This window comes from Capricornis sumatraensis, chromosome 5 (assembly GCF_032405125.1).
Source record: "Capricornis sumatraensis isolate serow.1 chromosome 5, serow.2, whole genome shotgun sequence".
Taxonomy (NCBI): Eukaryota; Metazoa; Chordata; class Mammalia; order Artiodactyla; family Bovidae; genus Capricornis; species Capricornis sumatraensis.
In genome coordinates, this window is record NC_091073.1 from 111,292,244 (window position 1) to 111,310,759 (window position 18,516).

The 18,516-nt window shown below is 40.0% G+C and overlaps 1 protein-coding gene across 1 annotated transcript; it reads left to right on the plus strand.

Moving 5' to 3' along the window:
• Window positions 1-5,346: 5,346 nt before the first annotated feature.
• On the plus strand, window positions 5,347-6,279 carry LOC138080117 (olfactory receptor-like protein OLF3). The gene has a single exon (XM_068973062.1). The coding sequence runs from the start codon at window positions 5,347-5,349 to the stop codon at window positions 6,277-6,279; it is 933 nt and encodes a 310-aa protein (XP_068829163.1).
• The last annotated feature ends 12,237 nt before the right edge of the window (window positions 6,280-18,516 follow it).

Sequence of the window (18,516 nt, forward strand, 5' to 3'; positions counted from 1 at the left end):
TCATAAAATCTTCTTTTTTTAACCATTTAAAAATATAAAAAAGTTCTTTTCCCATGGACCATACAAAAACAGTGGCAGGCCAAGTTTGACCTATGGGCAATAGTTTGCCACAATATTATAAGGGAAATGGAACAAAATTGCAAAATTGCAACACGAGGTATATGCATAAAGAGCACTGATATAAAAAGGAAAACGGGATTCTTTCAGCATGTAGACTGAGGTTATGATGGTGAAGAGAAAATGAAGTAGTTCTCACTTCAGTTTGCATTTCAGAAAGCATCTCATTTCTCATCATCATTTAGGTTCATTTGCCCAAGATCTAAGGACTCCAAACTAATGGGTGAATGCAGGACACAAATCACCTGTTAGCACCATTCTTAGATATCTGCTGAATATGAATTGAATGATTTATATTACTTCTTAGCCCTAGAAACATTTAACCACAGTGATAGGACTTCTGGGGACACAAGCTTCTACTTTCACTCTGTACTATCCATTATTGTGATATCTGGGACCATCAAGCTCTCCCCTATTCTTCCCACTAAAATTCAGGCTTTTGAGGCCTAATCCTACTGTATAAAATATAGATCCTATAAAATATACACGACCAAGTGGTGTCTTGCCAGAGTGATGCAGTTTGGTTGTCCTTCTAGCATCAAATTTGGGTTAAGCTGCTGCTGCTGCTAAGTCGCTTCAGTCATGTCCAACTCTGTGCGACCCCATGGACGGCAGCCCACCAGGCTCCCCCATCCCTGGGATTCTCCAGGCAAGAATACTGGAGTGGGTTGCCATTTCCTTCAGCGAAGTCTGATCCTTGGTACCATGAGATTTTTTCCCCTTTCATGGAAATTATCGGTGTATGCATGCTATTGTCTGACTTCTCTGAGTCTTCTACATAGTCCTCATCGAAGTATAGCAGGACAACAAAACAAGTGTGATCCTGGACAAGTTATAAATCTCTCCAAGAATCAGCTCTCTTTTTCATAAGTTGCAAAGAATAATAAGCTCCTTGTGAGAAGTTTGAGAGGATTCAATGAAATATTATATGTAAAGTGCTTATATAGATTTGGTGGGCATATAATTGGAACATCTGTTTTCACAAAACTGACATTATTAGCTAAAGCTGGACACACACATAATCTGTGATATAGCAATTCCACTACTGGGAAACAGAAATGAGGACATTTGTGGGACAAAAGATGAGTGTGTTTGTATGTGAATGTTCATAGGAGTGTTCTTATTAACAGCAGCAAAGCAGAAACAAACTAAATGTCTATCAGATTTGATAGACAAATGGATATCAGATTTGAGATGCTTTCAGTGGGTAGTAACTTTTTGAAGTATTTTCAGAATAAAGGCAGACTTCTAGATACAAAAATGCGTAATTTGACAATGCCCAGTTAAAAGGAACCACCCCCCCCCAATAGTAAGGCAAAATGGGAAAGGTCCCATGAAATAGCTGCATCAGTTCTGAAGATAGTATATGATTATAGCCCATGTATAATTTAGAACCTTGTTACAGGAGATATTGCTCAAAGATATCTGAGCAATCCATGAATAATGGGACACTTTGGTTCAAATAGTCTCAATCATTATTACATGGACAGAAAGTCATGGTCAAATTTTAACTTCCTTAAAGTGAAACTTCACCAAAGACAGGAGAATGTCTCCAGGGGAACCAGGGCTTCAGATTCTCCTCTCTCTTCTGGCTCATTAAAAAATTATTCTCACTTGTAAATTCTTTAAAACAGGTAAGAATTTAAGGTGAGAGAATTACCTATAGAGAAAGAGCAAAAACAACAGAAATCTACGAAGCACAGGATAATTGGCCTGCGGAGATTTTGTCTCTGAGGGAAAAGAAGATCCCACATCTTGCCCAGCCCAACTCTTCCTGGGGCAATGCTGGCCTCTTGTCCTGGAGGTAGGGCAGTCGTGATCAGAGGCTCTCCATTGGGTTCTTGGGATTATGGTCAAGAAGCAATGATTTCCTTAACACACAGCTTCTTTCTAGGCTCATGTGACAGTTGGGTTGAGTTTGGTTAGTATAGAGATAAAGGTCACATTTGAACAATTTGTTATAAGAAAACACATTTGAATAGCCAAACTGGCGAGAAATTTCTCTTGAAGACCTCTGAGAAATGAAGTACCTAGCATAGGGCTTTTACTGCATCCATGGAATCATTGAACATAAGTCACTATAGGCTGTTTTCCCTGTGTCACATTGCACCCCCAGCACCTGTACACTGCTGGAAATCTGGACCAGAGGACAGGTTTGTGTTAACCAGCCCATTCTTAAACAATGATGGTCAGAAGGTGGTGACTTCAGCTGGATAACTGGCTTTAAACTTTCTGTTGCTCCAAGCAGTGTAGGTATGCATTAGGAAGTAGGAATCAGGTGGGGATAGCAACTTAGCCAGTTAACATTTGGGAGAAATCTCAAGCTTTCCTGCCAGCTTCTTTTTTGAAAAGAACATTTCTTTAGGGAGATTGAATCACAGTTCTAGGAAGGAAAGGTGGTTCAGGAATGCTGTTTGTTTTATTGTTATTGTCACTTATAACACCACCAAAAATAACACTTTTATTTTTGAAAGTCTGTTTTTAACTTTTATTTATGTATCATATTTTCAAAAGTTTTAATCATTTTACTTGTTTTGCTGTTGAATCTTTATTTTTGATTAAAAAATTATTCTTTTTACTACTGATGTCATATCTAATTCTATCACTCTTCCTACTTCCCTCACTCCAATGAATTGGTACAGCTTTGAATGTATGCTGTGTTTAGACGGATGAAGAAGCTACAGCTAGACTCCCAAATTCACGGGTTCCACATCTGTGGATTCACTAACCATGGATTGAAAATATTAAAAATAATTCTAGAAAGTTATCAAAAGCAAAACTTGAATTTGCTGCATACTGGCAACTATTTATATCACATTTACTTTGTATTAGATATTATAAGTAATCTAGAGATGATTTAAAGTATACAGGAGCATGTGTGTGAGTTATATGCAATAACAGACCACTTTATATAAGGGAGCTGAACATTCATGGATTTTGGTGTTCATTGGAGTCCTGGAACCAATCCCATGGATACTGAGGGGCAAGAGTAGGTAATGATGGTTGAACTGGGAAATGCAAGTTCATTGACAAAGCAGTTCATTCACCCCAGGGCATGGCACTTTAAAAACATGAAGATGATACAGAAACATGACATGCTAACAATGAGTGTTTCTATTTGTATCAATAACTTGCTGAGCCTTTAAGGGGAATTACTGACCCAAGAACAGGGATTACTATATTTTCTTTGTCAAGCCCTTAACTATTATTTATTTTTAAGAGGTGAAAGCCTCAAAACCACAAGAGATTATCATCAGATTTTTCAACAAAGTCTCCTTATTTGGTTCCTGAGCATACCTTAATCATCAGCTACCTCCTGGATTGTTTTGTTTTTCTTTTAGCCCTCTCCCAGAGAACTTGTGTTACATGAATTGTTTTGTGTGTTATAGCAGGATTAAAGACTACCTCATATACCTTTCTAGAAATATCATCTATTAAAATGTTATATGTACATGGTCACATTCCACTGACAGGTCTCAGATTTTCCCCTTTGAAGTCATTACCTCTCTCTGGTACCTGAGGTCTTCACCAGTGATAATTTCATATTCCAACTTTTCCCTTTTTACTGGGGATTAAAAGGTAGGTTTCCTCTTTCTTTGATAGAAGTATTACAAAGTGACTTGCTAATTGGAAGCTCTAGAGTAAATTCTAAAGAATTAAAAAACATTTTCTACTTTTATTGCCTCCTCTTATAACTTACATAAATTATCTCTTGAAGTGGGAATGGTTTATCGAGCTTAATTCATTCATAGATAATAGAAAGATTATCAATGGCAAATTTCCATAGACCCTTCTCTGCTGGATGGCACCTTTCGCTTCTTATTTATCTGCGGTTATCTGCCCTGACTGTTATGAATACCCTCAAAACAAAGTATGATTTTCATGATATATTCAATGACCCTCTCTGATCACAGGCAGCAAGCAGGTAACATTTTCTTGGGATAGCTGTGCTTACACTTCACTTTCTGTACCCAAAGGAGAGAATAATTTGAGGGGCAGAGCATGTGGAAAATCTAGAGTGGGCCTTGTTCAGTCTGTGAGGTTCCTGGAAATCACCTGTGATTTGAATAAGGCCCAAGTAAGATTACTAAGCATTCCAGAGATAATACTCAAGCTCTTGCGCTTTCTGAAGTACTAATACATCAGCAGGATTAGAAAGTTTGAGGATGGTATTGAACAGAGTAGGCTATTACTCTCTGGCCATGTTAGGCACAGTAGAGGGAGCATCGCATTAGGATGAGAACAGACAGAATTTTCTAAGGCACAGGGGACAGTCACGTATTTCAGATGGAGATAAAAGTAAAGAGGGTTAAAGGAAAGAGGTAATCATCAGCCATTTCACTGAGTTAACTTCAATTTTTACATTACATTTTGTAGTCTCCAAACCACAACAATCCCTATCCAGAATGTATAGAAATAGAATTGGAACGAATGTGCAACCAGTTTCCCCTTATCTAATAGGCTAGCACGTGTGCAACTGTCTGAGCTTTTATCACTAAGGAAGATGGTTAATGCATCTTTGTTTCTTGACAGTCATCCTCTGTTGTTGACCCCATGCACTGCAGTTCTTTTAAGGGAGGAGAAATACAATATAGACGATTCTTCCCCCTTAGTCTCTCAACCAGATAAAAGACAAATAGGTGAAGGTTTCTCAAAACTGAGTCTGATTACTCAGGTCTTCGTTTTTCATCTCACTGAATTGGAGATGTAATTTTTGACAATTTTTAGCTCCTAAAAACTATTTTATATTTGCTACCTTCTAACTTATAACCCAAAATTTGTGATTTTAAAAGGGTGGAAACTTAATATCTCATTTTCACAAAGAATCTAGAAATAAAAAAGTGATGAAAACCATTCAATATGGATTTTGAGATCATAAGAAGGGAAAAACTGGTATTTAACAAAGAAGTAAATAAACTCCATAGTTAGGAGTTGGCTTTAAAGAAAAAAAATCACATTTTACAGTTAACGTTTTTAACTCAGTTATCTAAGCATTTTAATGAAAATCTTCCCACTTAAGGAATGAGAAGAGTTTTCTATTCTCCTTGTATCTCAGCCATATCGGGCATTCTACGGTGGTCCCAAACTCAGAAGGAGACACATGATCTGAAAACGCACACCACTCAATATTGGACGGCTGTTTTGTCTAAATGACCTCATAAGATCCTCTGGCACCTTAAGTATCTAGTCTTTTTCGAGTTATAGCTTGGGTTTGGTCTTCAGAGGCCCATGGTCAGGGAAAACCAGACATGGATGAGTGAGTTCATTCTTCTGGGGCTGTCCAGCCTCTGGGAGACGCAGGTCTCCCTCTTTGTCCTTTTCCTGGCCATGTATCTGGTGACCGTGCTGGGGAACTTCCTGATAATACTCCTTATCAGACTGGACAGCGGGCTAAACACACCCATGTACTTCTTCCTCAGTGTCCTGTCGTGTGTGGACGTCTGTTATACCAACAGCACGGTCCCCCAGATGCTCGTTCACTTCCTGTCAGCCCGGAAGTCCATTCCGTTCTACAGCTGTGTGCTCCAGCTGCTTATCTCCTTGGCAATGGGTAGCACAGAGTTCTTCCTGCTGGGGGCCATGGCCTATGACCGCTACGTGGCAGTGTGCCGCCCCCTGCACTACACGGTCATCATGCACAGAGAGCTGTGCCTGGGGCTGGCTGCAGGCTGCTTGGTGGCTGGTTTCATGAATTCGCTGATGCAGATGATCATCACCTTTCAGCTACCTTTTTGCCGTAGGGTTGTTAATCACTTTGCCTGTGAGATGTTGGCTATGCTGAGGCTGACCTGTGTGGACAACTCCTTCAACAAGGTCATGGTGGCCGTCTCAGGATTTCTGGTCATCATGCTTCCCTGTTTTCTTGTTTTATTCTCCTACGGTCAGATAGTCGCTACCATTCTGCGTATTCGCTCTGCCCAGGGACGCCGCAAAGCGTTTGGGACGTGCGCCTCTCACCTCACTGTGGTTGCCATGTGCTTTGGCACAGCCTTCTTCACATACTTGAGACCCACGGCTGGCTCCTCTGCCGAACAGGAGAAGAGGGTTGCTCTATTCTATGCTGTGGTGACCCCAATGCTGAATCCCTTAATCTATAGCTTGAGAAACAAGGAAGTGATGAGCGCCGTTAGAAGAGTGTTGAGGAAATTTAGTGAAAAATGATAACAATTCAAAGAATTTCTCCTAGAACAAATAATTTCAGGATTTGTATGGAAATACAAAAAACCTCGAATAGCCAAAGCAATCTTGAGAAAGAAGAATGGAACTGGAGGAATCAACCTGCCTGACCTCAGGCTCTACTACAAAGCCACAGTCATCAAGACAGTATGGTACTGGCACAAAGACAGAAATATAGATCAATGGAACAAAATAGAAAGCCCAGAGATAAATCCACACACATATGGACACCTTATCTTTGACAAAGGAGGCAAGAATATACAATGGAGTAAAGACAATCTCTTTAACAAGTGGTGCTGGGAAAACTGGTCAACCACTTGTAAAAGAATGAAACTAGATCACTTTCTAACACCACACACAAAAATAAACTCAAAATGGATTAAAGATCTAAATGTAAGACCAGAAACTATAAAACTCCTAGAGGAGAACATAGGCAAAACACTCTCCAACATACATCACAGCAGGATCCTCTATGATCCACCTCCCAGAATTCTGGAAATAAAAGCAAAAATAAACAAATGGGATCTAATTAAAATTAAAAGCTTCTGCACAACAAAGGAAAATATAAGCAAGGTGAAAAGACAGCCTTCTGAATGGGAGAAAATAATAGCAAATGAAGCAACTGACAAACAACTTATCTCAAAAATATACAAGCAACTTATGCAGCTCAATTCCAGAAAAATAAATGACCCAATCAAAAAATGGGCCAAAGAACTAAATAGACATTTCTCCAAAGAAGACATACGGATGGCTAACAAACACATGAAAAGATGCTCAACATCACTCATTATCAGAGAAATGCAAATCAAAACCACAATGAGGTACCATTTCACACCAGTCAGAATGTCTGCGATCCAAAAACCTGCAAGCAATAAATGCTGGAGAGGGTGTGGAGAAAAGGGAACCCTCCTACACTGTTGGTGGGAATGCAAACTAGTACAGCCACTTTGGAGAACAGTGTGGAGATTCCTTAAAAAATTGCAAATAGAACTGCCATATGACCCAGCAATCCCACCGCTGGGCATACACACCGAGGAAACCAGAATTGAAAGAGACACATGTACCCCAATGTTCATCGCAGCACTGTTTATAATAGCCAGGACATGGAAACGACCTAGATGTCCATCAGCAGATGAATGGATAAGAAAGCTGTAGTACATATACACAATGGAGTATTACTCAGCCATTAAAAAGAATACATTTGAATCAGTTCTGATGAGATGGATGGAACTGGAGCCGATTATACAGAGTGAAGTAAGCCAGAAAGAAAAACACCAATACAGTATACTAACACATATATATGGAATTTAGAAAGATGGCAATGATGACCCTGTATGCAAGACAGCAAAAAAGACACAGATGTGTATAGCAGACTTTTGGACTCAGAGGGAGAGGCAGAGGGTGGGATGATTTGGGAGAATGGCATTGTAACATGTATACTATCATGTAAGAATCGAATCGCCAGTCTGTGTCCGATGCAGGATACAGCATGCTTGGGGCTGGTGCACGGGGATGACCCAGAGAGAGGTTATGGGGAGGGAGGTGGGAGGGGGGCTCATGTTTGGGAACGCATGTACACCCATGGTGGATTCATGTCAATGTATGGCAAAACCAATACAGTATTGTAAAGTAAAATAAAGTAAAAATAAAAATTAAAAAACAAAAACAAAAAACAAAACCCAAATGACTTAAAAATAAATTTTCAGTTGAAGAAATTAAAAAAAAAAAATTTCTCCTTCCCTCCAACAGCCCATAAAATGACATTTTAATTAAAGAGAAAATGATGGATGTGCCCTTTCTCCTCAGATTTGCTGATAAGGCAGATCAAGGTGAACAAGCTTTTCTAGACTGACTTTCCACATTCATCCACGTTTTGACTATGTGCATCACTACTGCAGTAAACAATCTGCCTGCAACACAGGGGATGTAGGTTCAATCCCTGGGTCAAGACAATCCCCTGGAGGAGGAAATGGCAACCCACTCCAGTATCCTTGCCTGGGAAATCCCATGGACAGAGGAGCCTGGCAGGCTCTAGTCCATGGGGTCACAAAGGAGTCAGACATGATTGAGCAAAACAACAACAACAACAACAAAATTTTTTAAAGCCTTTAATTCTTATGCTGCAGTCTTCTGGATAACCTCTCCTCCTAAACTTCATATCCCCCTTTTTACTTTCAAATTCAAGGTAAATAGTAAAAAATTTCAGGTGGCAACAGCCACACTTCATGTGGCTTTGAAAACTCTCTAACCTCTAGTTTCCTCAGTTATAAAAACAAGTGATCATAACCAGTGATATGATTATTTTGAACATTATAAATTATCTATGTAAAATACCTAGTAGGGTGGTGGCATAGAGTAGATATTCAACTATTTTTTTAAAGTAGGATTACACAATTGTAGGGCTACATGTTATGGAAACTTCTCTCTACATACAACTACTCAAAATGAGTTTTTTTCCTTTTGCTTTGGCTCTAGTAGATCACTGTTCTATGTCTGCTGCAAGTAATTACTTTACCCAGAACTATGGCATTTATTCATTCATCCATCCATGCATCTATCTACCTAACTACCTACCTACATATCTATCTCTTGTGTGTTTTTTTTTAGCTCCAGGCCAGACAAGACCTTTCTTGTGATCTCCAAACACATGTATCAATGTTTGATTGGCTCCTTCACTTATATAAATCTCATTCTTACCATAGTTAAAATAGAGCTATTATGCTTGCTTCCTCTGTCCCAAGCTATTCCTTTCCTCTTGCCACCAAACACCTTCACTGTATTAGTAAAAGTGACCATCATACATCAGAGTAATTTCTGATTCCTTTCTTTTACATTCTACCTAGCAATAGATTTCATTTGCTTGCCAACAAAATATGTGATTAACTGGTCTCTCTGTTTCCACCTCTCCTTTTTACATTCTGTTCTGCGCACAACAACTTTAATTTTTAAAATTATTGTTTGCTTTTTTACTTTATAAAAAGTAAGTGAAAACAGAGGCAGAACACAATACTGAATGTATAACTTAGTGAATTATTATAAGACAAACCCTGTTGTAACCACCACTCAAGTTAAACAAACAAAAAAAGATGTGCTAGCTGCTGCAATAGCCCCTCCATGTATCCTAATGACAACTCCTTTTTCTCAAAAGTAACTGTTCTCTTGACCTTTGTAGTAATTACTGTAGTGTATTTACTTATGGCTTTATTCCTCAAGCAAACATCCCAAGTCACTGTAGTTGAATTTTGCCCAGTTTTCTCAATTTGATATGCTTAGAAATCCCTTTAATCTATAGGACCCCTCTAACTCTGTCTTTTCCCTACAGTTTATTTGAGTGACCTGGACCATTTGACCTGTAGAAAGCTTCTTTATCTTAGAAAACAAATCAGGTCACATCTTTTTCCTGCTTAGAATAAAATCCAAACTCCATATGTGCAGGGCCTCATATGGCCTTATGTGTGCCTGCTTCTTCATCTGCATCCCAATTCCCTCCTCCTCTCTCTCATTGCTCTCAGGGTACACCGTTTGTCTATCAGGGTTGGAAGAAGAGGACTGTCTCTATAAAAGGAAAATTTATTTTTTTTTACAAGTCATACGAATTCATGAAAAAAATAATTGTAGACCTGTTAGATTTTTCTATGTGAAATCTGAGACTTACCCAATGTATTAATAATTTACTAATAAGCACTCATAAGTTTAGTAATAAATGCTACCTTTCACTGGAAATTCTCAATCCTATCAATTAATATCATGAATAACTGGGCTCAAATTTCTGAGTAAAATCTCAGAAGTAAAGATGTTTTGATCTCCCACTTTTTAAGAAGAGAAAATTCAAGTGTTTGCCTTAGAAAGGGCAAAATGTTATGTTCACCAGTTAAACTAAACTTCATGTGAGTAGGGACTATGTGTTTTATCTCATTTTTTCCCAGTGCCTTAACAGGGCCAATAAATACCTGCTGATTGAATAACTTATTAATTGAAACTTTCTTTACAATTTTAGAGGTTGCCTTTTATGAAACATAAAAAGAAAATTCATATTAGAATCTAGTACAGTGGTAAATAAGACTTTAAAAAATAGGTGCAGAGTTAACTGGTTTGTATTGTTCCTCAGCAGATGAAATATTATCACCCATACAGGGCTTCTTTCATTAACTGAAGTAGATTAATTATATTTTATCCCATTCTTTATTCTTAGTTCTTCCTTGCTGTGTGGACAACTATTCTGGTATGTTTAATGCATGCAATGATGTTTGAGAGTATGTTTATGTATTTAGAAATATATTAACTACTCAAGAAACTAATACAGTGTCTTAGTTTATTTATTTTTTTTAACCAAACCCTCTATTGCTAGTCTATTACTTTAAACTGTACAGAGTAATCCATGGTGTCCACCATATTTTAGCTACCATTCTTTGTTGTGGTACCCAACTCCCCCTCACCACATATGGCCCTATGATTTACATCATAATACATGTGCACTTAAAGACTTATGAGGATTTATTTAGGGAATGCACACAGGAGCCAAATAGCTTGGTAATGGATAATGCTCTCCAGATTGGCTTTATCTACACTCTTACTTCAGTGTGTGAGGGTTCTTATCTATCCACAGCCTGCTTATTTTAAATTTTTTCTAGCCTAGAAGGTATAAATTTGTTTTATTTTGCATTATTCTTATAATTAATCAATATGAACATGTCTTCACATGCTGACCTTCTGATTTCATCTACCTTCACCCCACCCCATTGTATTCATGCCTTCCCCAACTCAGTTCATGATAACTCCATCATTGCAGTGATTAGGCTATTTCTGTCTTTTTCTCATATCTGCTTTAAATGGGCAAGCGTAGCCTGTTGTCTCTATTCTCAAAATATATACATAATATGATCACATCTCAACATCACATCTCACACATCCCAGTGTGAGCCACCCTTCCTCCCATACGAGTTACTGCAATTGCTTATATCAAATTTTCCTGCTTCTCTTCTTATATCCCAGGATTCAGAGTGATCCATTTAAAACATAATTGAAAGAGACACGTGTACCCCAATGTTCATTGCAGCACTGTTTATAATAGCCAGGACATGGAAGCAACCTAGATGTCCATCAGCAGACGAATGGATAAGAAAGCTGTGGTACATATACACAAAGGAATATTACTCAGCCATTAAAAAGAATACATTTGAATCAGTTCTAATGAGGTGGGTGAAACTGGAGCCTATTATACAGAGTGAAGTAAGCCAGAAAGAAAAACACCAATACAGTATACTAACACATATATATGAAGTTTAGAAAGATGATAACGATAAGCCTGTATGCAAGACAGCAAAAGAGACACAGATGTATAGAACAGTCTTTTGGACTCTGTGGGAGAGGGAGAGGGTGGGATGATTTGGGAGAATGGCATTGAAACATGTATATTGTCATATATGAAACGAATCACCAGTCCAGGTTCAATGCATGATACAGGATGCTTGGGGCTGGTGCACTGGGATGACTCAGAGGGATGGTATGGGGAGGGAGGTGGGAGGAGGGTTCAGGATGGGGAACACGTGTATACCTGTGGCAGATTCATGTCAATGTATGGCAAAACCAATACAATATTGTACAGTAATTAGCCTCCAACTAAAATAAATTTATATTAAAAAATAAATAAAACATAAATCATGTCCTTCCTCTTTCAACCTTGCACTTATTCAGGTAAAACCCAGGTTTAAAACAATGAACACAGGTTTTCTTTTAACTATACTGTTTGCATGGAATGTCTCTTTCTCGGGTATGCACTTCTTTATCTCCTCCAGTTCTTCATTTAACTGTCATCGCTGCCCTATTTGATCCTGAAAACCTTCTCCTTGCCCCCTGCTCCTATTTCTTCTTCAGTTCAATTCAGTCGCTCAGTCGTGTCTGACTCTGTGACCCCATGGACTGCAGCATGCCAGGCTTCCCTGTCCATCACTCCTAGAGCCTACTCAAACTCATGTCCATTGCATCAGTGATGCCATCCAACCATCTCATCCTCTGTCGTCCCCTTCTCCTCTCACCTTCAATCTTTCCCAGCATCAGGGTCTTTTCCAGTGAGTCAGTTCTTCATATCAGGTGGCCAAAATATTGGAGCTTCAGCTTCAGCATCACTCCTTCCAATGAATATTCAGGACTGATCTCCTTTATGATGGACTGGTTGGATCTCCTTGCAGTCCAAGGGACTCTCAAGAGTCTTCTCTAACACTGCAGTTCAAAAGCATCAATTCTTCAGTGCTCAGCTTTCTTTATAACCAACTCTCATATCCATACATGACTACTGGAAACACCATAACTTTGACTAGATGGACCTTTGTTGGTAAAGTAATGTCTCTGCTTTTGAATATGCTGTCTAGGTTGATTATAAGTTTTCTTCCAAGGAGCAAGCATCTTTTAATATCATGGCTACAGTCACCATCTGCAGTGATTTTGGAGCCCCCCAAAATAAAGTCTGACACTGTTTCCACTGTTTCCCCATCTATATGCCATGAAGTGATGGGACCAGATGCCATGATCTTAGTTTTCTGAATGTGGAGTTTTAAGCCAACTTTCTCGCTCTCCTCTTTCACTTTCATCAGGAGGCTCTTTAGTTCTTTGCTTTCTGCCATCTATATATGCTTTCTGTCATCTATATATCTGAGATTGATATTTCTCCCAGCAATCTTGATTCCAGCTTTTGATTCATCCAGCCCCAGCATTTTGCATGATGTACCCTGCATATAAGTTAAGCTAGCAGGGTGACAATATACAACCTTGACATGCTCCTTTCCTGATTTGGAACAAATCCTGTTGTTGCATGTCCAGTTTTAACTGTTGTTTCTTGACCTGCATACAGGTTTCTCAGGAGGCAGGTCAGGTGGTCTGGAATTCCTATCTGTTTCAGAATTTTCGACAGTTTGTTGTGATCCACACAATCAAAGGCTTTGGCGTAGTCAATAAAGCAAAAGTAGATGTTTTCCTGGAACTCTCTTGCTTTTTCGATGATCCAGTGGATGTTGGCAATTCTGTCCTTTATTGTGCTCATCTTTGCATGAAATGTTCTCTTGGTATCTCTAACTTTCTTGAAGAGATCTCTAGCCTTTCCCATTCAATTGTTTTCCTCTATGTCTTTGCAACAATCACTGAGGAAGGCTTTCTTATCTCTTCTTGCTATTCTTTGGAACTCTGCATTCAAATGGGTATATCTTTCCTTTTCTCCTTTGCCTTTCACTTCTCTTTTCTCAGGTATTTGTAAGGCCTTGTCAGACAATCATTTTGCCTTGTTGCATTTCTTTCTCTTGGGGATAGTCTTGATCCTTGCCTCCTGTACAGTGTCATGAACCTCCATCCATAGTCTTTAGGCACTCTATCAGATCTAATCCCCTGAATCTACTTGTCACTTCCACTGTACAATTGTAAGGGATTTGATTTAGGTCATACCTGAATGGTCCAGTGGTTTTCCCTACTTTCTTCAACTGAAGTCTGAATTTAGCAATGATGAGTTCACGATCCGAGCCACAGTCAGCTCCCAGTCTTATTTTTGCTAACTGTATAGAGCTTCTCCATCATTTGCTGCAAAGAATATAATTAATCTGAATTTGGTATTGACCATCTCATGATGTCCATGTGTAGAGTCTTCTCTTGTGTTATTGGAAGAGGGTGTTTGCTATGACAAGCACATTCTCTTGGCAAAACTCTGTTATCCTTTGACCTGCTTCATTTTGTACTCCAAGGCAAAATTTGCCTGTTACTTCAGGTGTGTCTTCCATGCCAAGATGCTGGAGGAATAGGATGGGGAGATCAGTTTCTCCCCCTCAAATTCATCAAAAGATCATTTGAATGCTGAACAACTTCCACAAAACAGCTTCTGAACACTGGTGAAGGACACCAGGCACCCAGAAAGGCAGCCCATTCTCTTTGAAAGAAGGCAGGACAAAATATAAAAGACAAAAATAAAGAGACAAAAGGGTTAGGGATGGAGACCTGTCGTGGGGAGGGAGTCATGAAGGAAGAGAAGATTTCACACGGTAGGAACCCCTCTCACAGGTGGGTGTATGGGGTTTTGGAATCTCAGAAAGCAACATAACAGAATACAGAAAAACAAAAAACAAAACCACAGACTGCACGCCTAACCATAACTGCAGAAAAGAGAACTTTCCCCGTGAAAGGAACTTTCCCCGTGAAAGGCTCTAACCTAACAACCTAAGGTGCAGCCTGGCCTGCTCACAGAACAAAAGATTGAGCCAATACCAAAGGGGAGCTGGCCAGCTCCCCTCTCACCCAGAGGCAGAGAGGCAGGCTTGTGACAGCCAGAGCCAGAAGGCAGGGGGCTGCTACAATCTCAGCCCCAGAAATGGCATCTTCCACAAAACTGTGAGCAGACTCCCAGCTGCTAACCTTGTCTTCCTGAGATCCTGGATTTGACATCTGCCAGGAGGGTCACAGCCTGAGGCCAGCTCTCCAGAGGAGACATGCAGGGGACCTGAAATGGTTCTCTTGTGGAGCGCCCGGGAAACCGAATGTTCAGGACCGGGGAGGTGATTAAGATGCACGGCCCACGTGGGATAGTCAATCCCCAAGCATTTGGTCACCTGAGCTGCTCAGACCTGGGAAGGGCACGAAACACACGCCCAACACACAGACTGAGCCAGAACTGTGTATGAGTGTCTCTTATAGAGGTACGGGTCAGCAGTGGCCTGCCACAGGGGCTCTGGGTGCAGCAGACCTGGCTATAGCATAAGTCCTCTTGGAGGAGGTCACCATTAACCCCACCATAGAACCACCAGAACTTACACAGGGCTGGGGAAACAGACTCTGGGAGGGCACAAACAGAAACTTGTGTACACCAGACCCAGGAGAAAGGAGCAGTGACCCCACAAGAAACTGGCCCGGACATGCCCATGAGTGTCCAGGAGTCTCCGGTGGAGGCGTGGGTTGGCAGTGGCCTGCTGCAGGGTCAGAGGCACTGAGTGTGGCAGTGCACCCATTGGACCTTTTGAGGGAGGTCGGCATTATCTTCATTACCTCCACCATAGTTTGGCCTCAGGTCAAGCAACAGGGAGGGAACACAGCCCTTCCCATCAATAGAAAATTGGATTAAAGATTTACTGAAGTGAAGTGAAGTTGCTCAGTCGTATCCAACTCTTTGCGACCCCATGGACTGTAGCCTACTAGGCTCCTCCATCCATGGGATTTTCCAGGCAATAGTCCTGGAGTGGGTTGCCATTTCCTTCTCCAGGGGATCTTCCCAACCCAGGGTTTGAACCCAGGTCTCCCACATTGTAGACAGACTCTTTACCGTCGGAGCCATGGGCCCACCAGTTAGAGTTACTAAGGGAACATTTCATGCAAAGATGGGCACGACAAAGGACAGAAATGGTATGGACCTAACAGAAGCAGAAGATATTAAGAAGAGGTGGCAAGAATACACAGAACTGTACAAAAAAGATCTTCACAATGGTGAAGATAATCACGATGGTGTGATCACTCATCTAGAGCCAAAAATCCTGGAATGTGAGGTCAAGTGGGCCTTAGAAAGCATCACTATGAACAAAGCTAGTGGAGGTGAAGGAATTCCAGTTGAGCTATTTCAAATCCTGAAAGATGATGCTATGAAAGTGCTGCATTCAATATGCCAGCAAATTTGGAAAACTCAGCAGTGGCCACAGGACTGGAAAAGGTCAGTTTTCATTCCAATCCCAAAGAAAGGCAATGCCAAAGAATGCTCAAACTACCGCACAATTGCACTCATCTCAATGCTAGTAAAGTAATGCTCAAAATTCTCCAAGCCAGGCTTCAGCAATACGTGAACCGTGAACTCCCTGATGTTCAAGCTGGTTTTAGAAAAGGCAGAGGAACCAGAGATCAAGTTGCCAACATCTGCTGGATTATGGAAAAAGCAAGAGAGTTCCAGAAAAAACATCTATTTCTGCTTTATTGACTATGCCAAAGCCTTTGACTGTGAGGATCACAAGAAACTGGAAAATTCTGAAAGAGATGGGAATACCAGACCACCTGACCTGCCTCTTGAGAAATCTGTATGCAGGTCAGGAAACAACACTTAATACCATGTTCATGGATTGGAAGAATCAATATAGTGAAAATGAGTATACTACCCAAAGCAATTTACAAATTCAACGCAATCCCTATCAAACTACCAGCCATATTTTTCACAGAACTAGAACAAATAATTTCAAGATTTGTATGGAAATACAAAAAACCTCGAATAGCCAAAGCAATCTTGAGAAAGAAGAATGGAACTGGAGGAATCAACTTGCCTGACTTCAGGCTCTACTACAAAGCCACAGTCATCAAAACAGTATGGTACTGGCACAAAGACAGACATATAGATCAATGGAACAAAATAGAAAGCCCAGAGATAAATCCACACACATATGGACACCTTATCTTTGACAAAGGAGGCAAGAATATACAATGGAGTAAAGACAATCTCTTTAACAAGTGGTGCTGGGAAAACTGGTCAACCACCTGTAAAAGAATGAAACTAGATCACTTTCTAACACCGCACACAAAAATAAACTCAAAATGGATTAAAGATCTAAATGTAAGACCAGAAACTATAAAACTCCTGGAGGAGAATATAGGCAAAACACTCTCAGACATAAATCACAGCAGGATCCTCTATGATCCACCTCCCAGAATTCTGGAAATAAAAGCAAAAATAAACAAATGGGATCTAATTAAAATTAAAAGCTTCTGCACAACAAAGGAAACTATAAGCAAGGTGAAAAGACAGCCTTCTGAATGGGAGAAAATAATAGCAAATGAAGCAACTGACAAACAACTAATCTCAAAAATATACAAGCAACTTATGCAGCTCAATTCCAGAAAAATAAACGACCCAATCAAAAAATGGGCCAAAGAACTAAATAGACATTTCTCCAAAGAAGACATACGGATGGCTAACAAACACATGAAAAGATGCTCAACATCACTCATTATCAGAGAAATGCAAATCAAAACCACAATGAGGTACCACTTCACACCAGTCAGAATGGCTGCGATCCAAAAATCTGCAAGCAACAAATGCTGGAGAGGGTGTGGAGAAAAGGGAACCCTCCTACACTGTTGGTGGGAATGCAAACTAGTACAGCCACTATGGAGAACAGTGTGGAGATTCCTTAAAAAATTGCAAATAGAACTACCTTATGACCCAGCAATCCCACTGCTGGGTATACACACCGAGGAAACCAGAATTGAAAGAGACACATGTACCCCAATGTTCATCGCAGCACTGTTTATAATAGCCAGGACATGGAAACAACCTAGATGTCCATCAGCAGATGAATGGATAAGGAAGCTTTGGTACATATACACGATGGAGTATTACTCAGCCGTTAAAAAGAATTCATTTGAATCAGTTCTGATGAGATGGATGAAACTGGAACCGATTATACAGAGTGAAGTAAGCCAGAAAGAAAAACACCAATACAGTATACTAACACATATATATGGAATTTAGAAAGATGGCAATGACGACCCTGTATGCAAGACAGGAAAAAAGACACAGCTGTGTATAACGGACTTTTGGACTCAGAGAGAGAGGGAGAGGGCGGGATGATTTGGGAGAATGGCATTCTATCATGTATACTATCATGTAAGAATTGAATCGCCAGTCTATGTCTGACGCAGGATACAGCATGATTGGGGCTGGTGCATGGGGATCACCCACAGAGATGTTATGGGGAGGGAGGTGGGAGGGGGTTTCATGTTTGGGAACACATGTAAGAATTAAAGATTTTAAAATTTAATAAAAAATAAAAAAAATAAAATAAAATAAAATAAAATGAGACCCAAAAATACAAAACAAAACAAAACAAAACAAAAAAAAAAGAACTGGACATGGAACAACAGACTGGTTCCAGATAGGAAAAGGAGTCCGTCAAGGCTGTATATTGTCACCCTCCTTATTTAACTTCTATGCAGAGTACATCATGAGAAACGCTGGACTGGAAGAAGCACAAGCTGGAATCAAGATTGCTGGGAGAAATATCAATAACCTCAGATATGCAGATGACGCCACCCTTATGGCAGAAAGTGAAGAAGAACTAAAAAGCCTCTTGATGAAAGTGAAAGAGGAGAGCGAAAAAGTTGGCTTAAAGCTCAACATTCAGAAAATGAAGATCATGGCATCGGGTCCCATCCTTTCATGGGAAATAGATGGGGAAACAGTGGAAACAGTGTCAGATTTTATTTTTGGAGGGCTCCAAA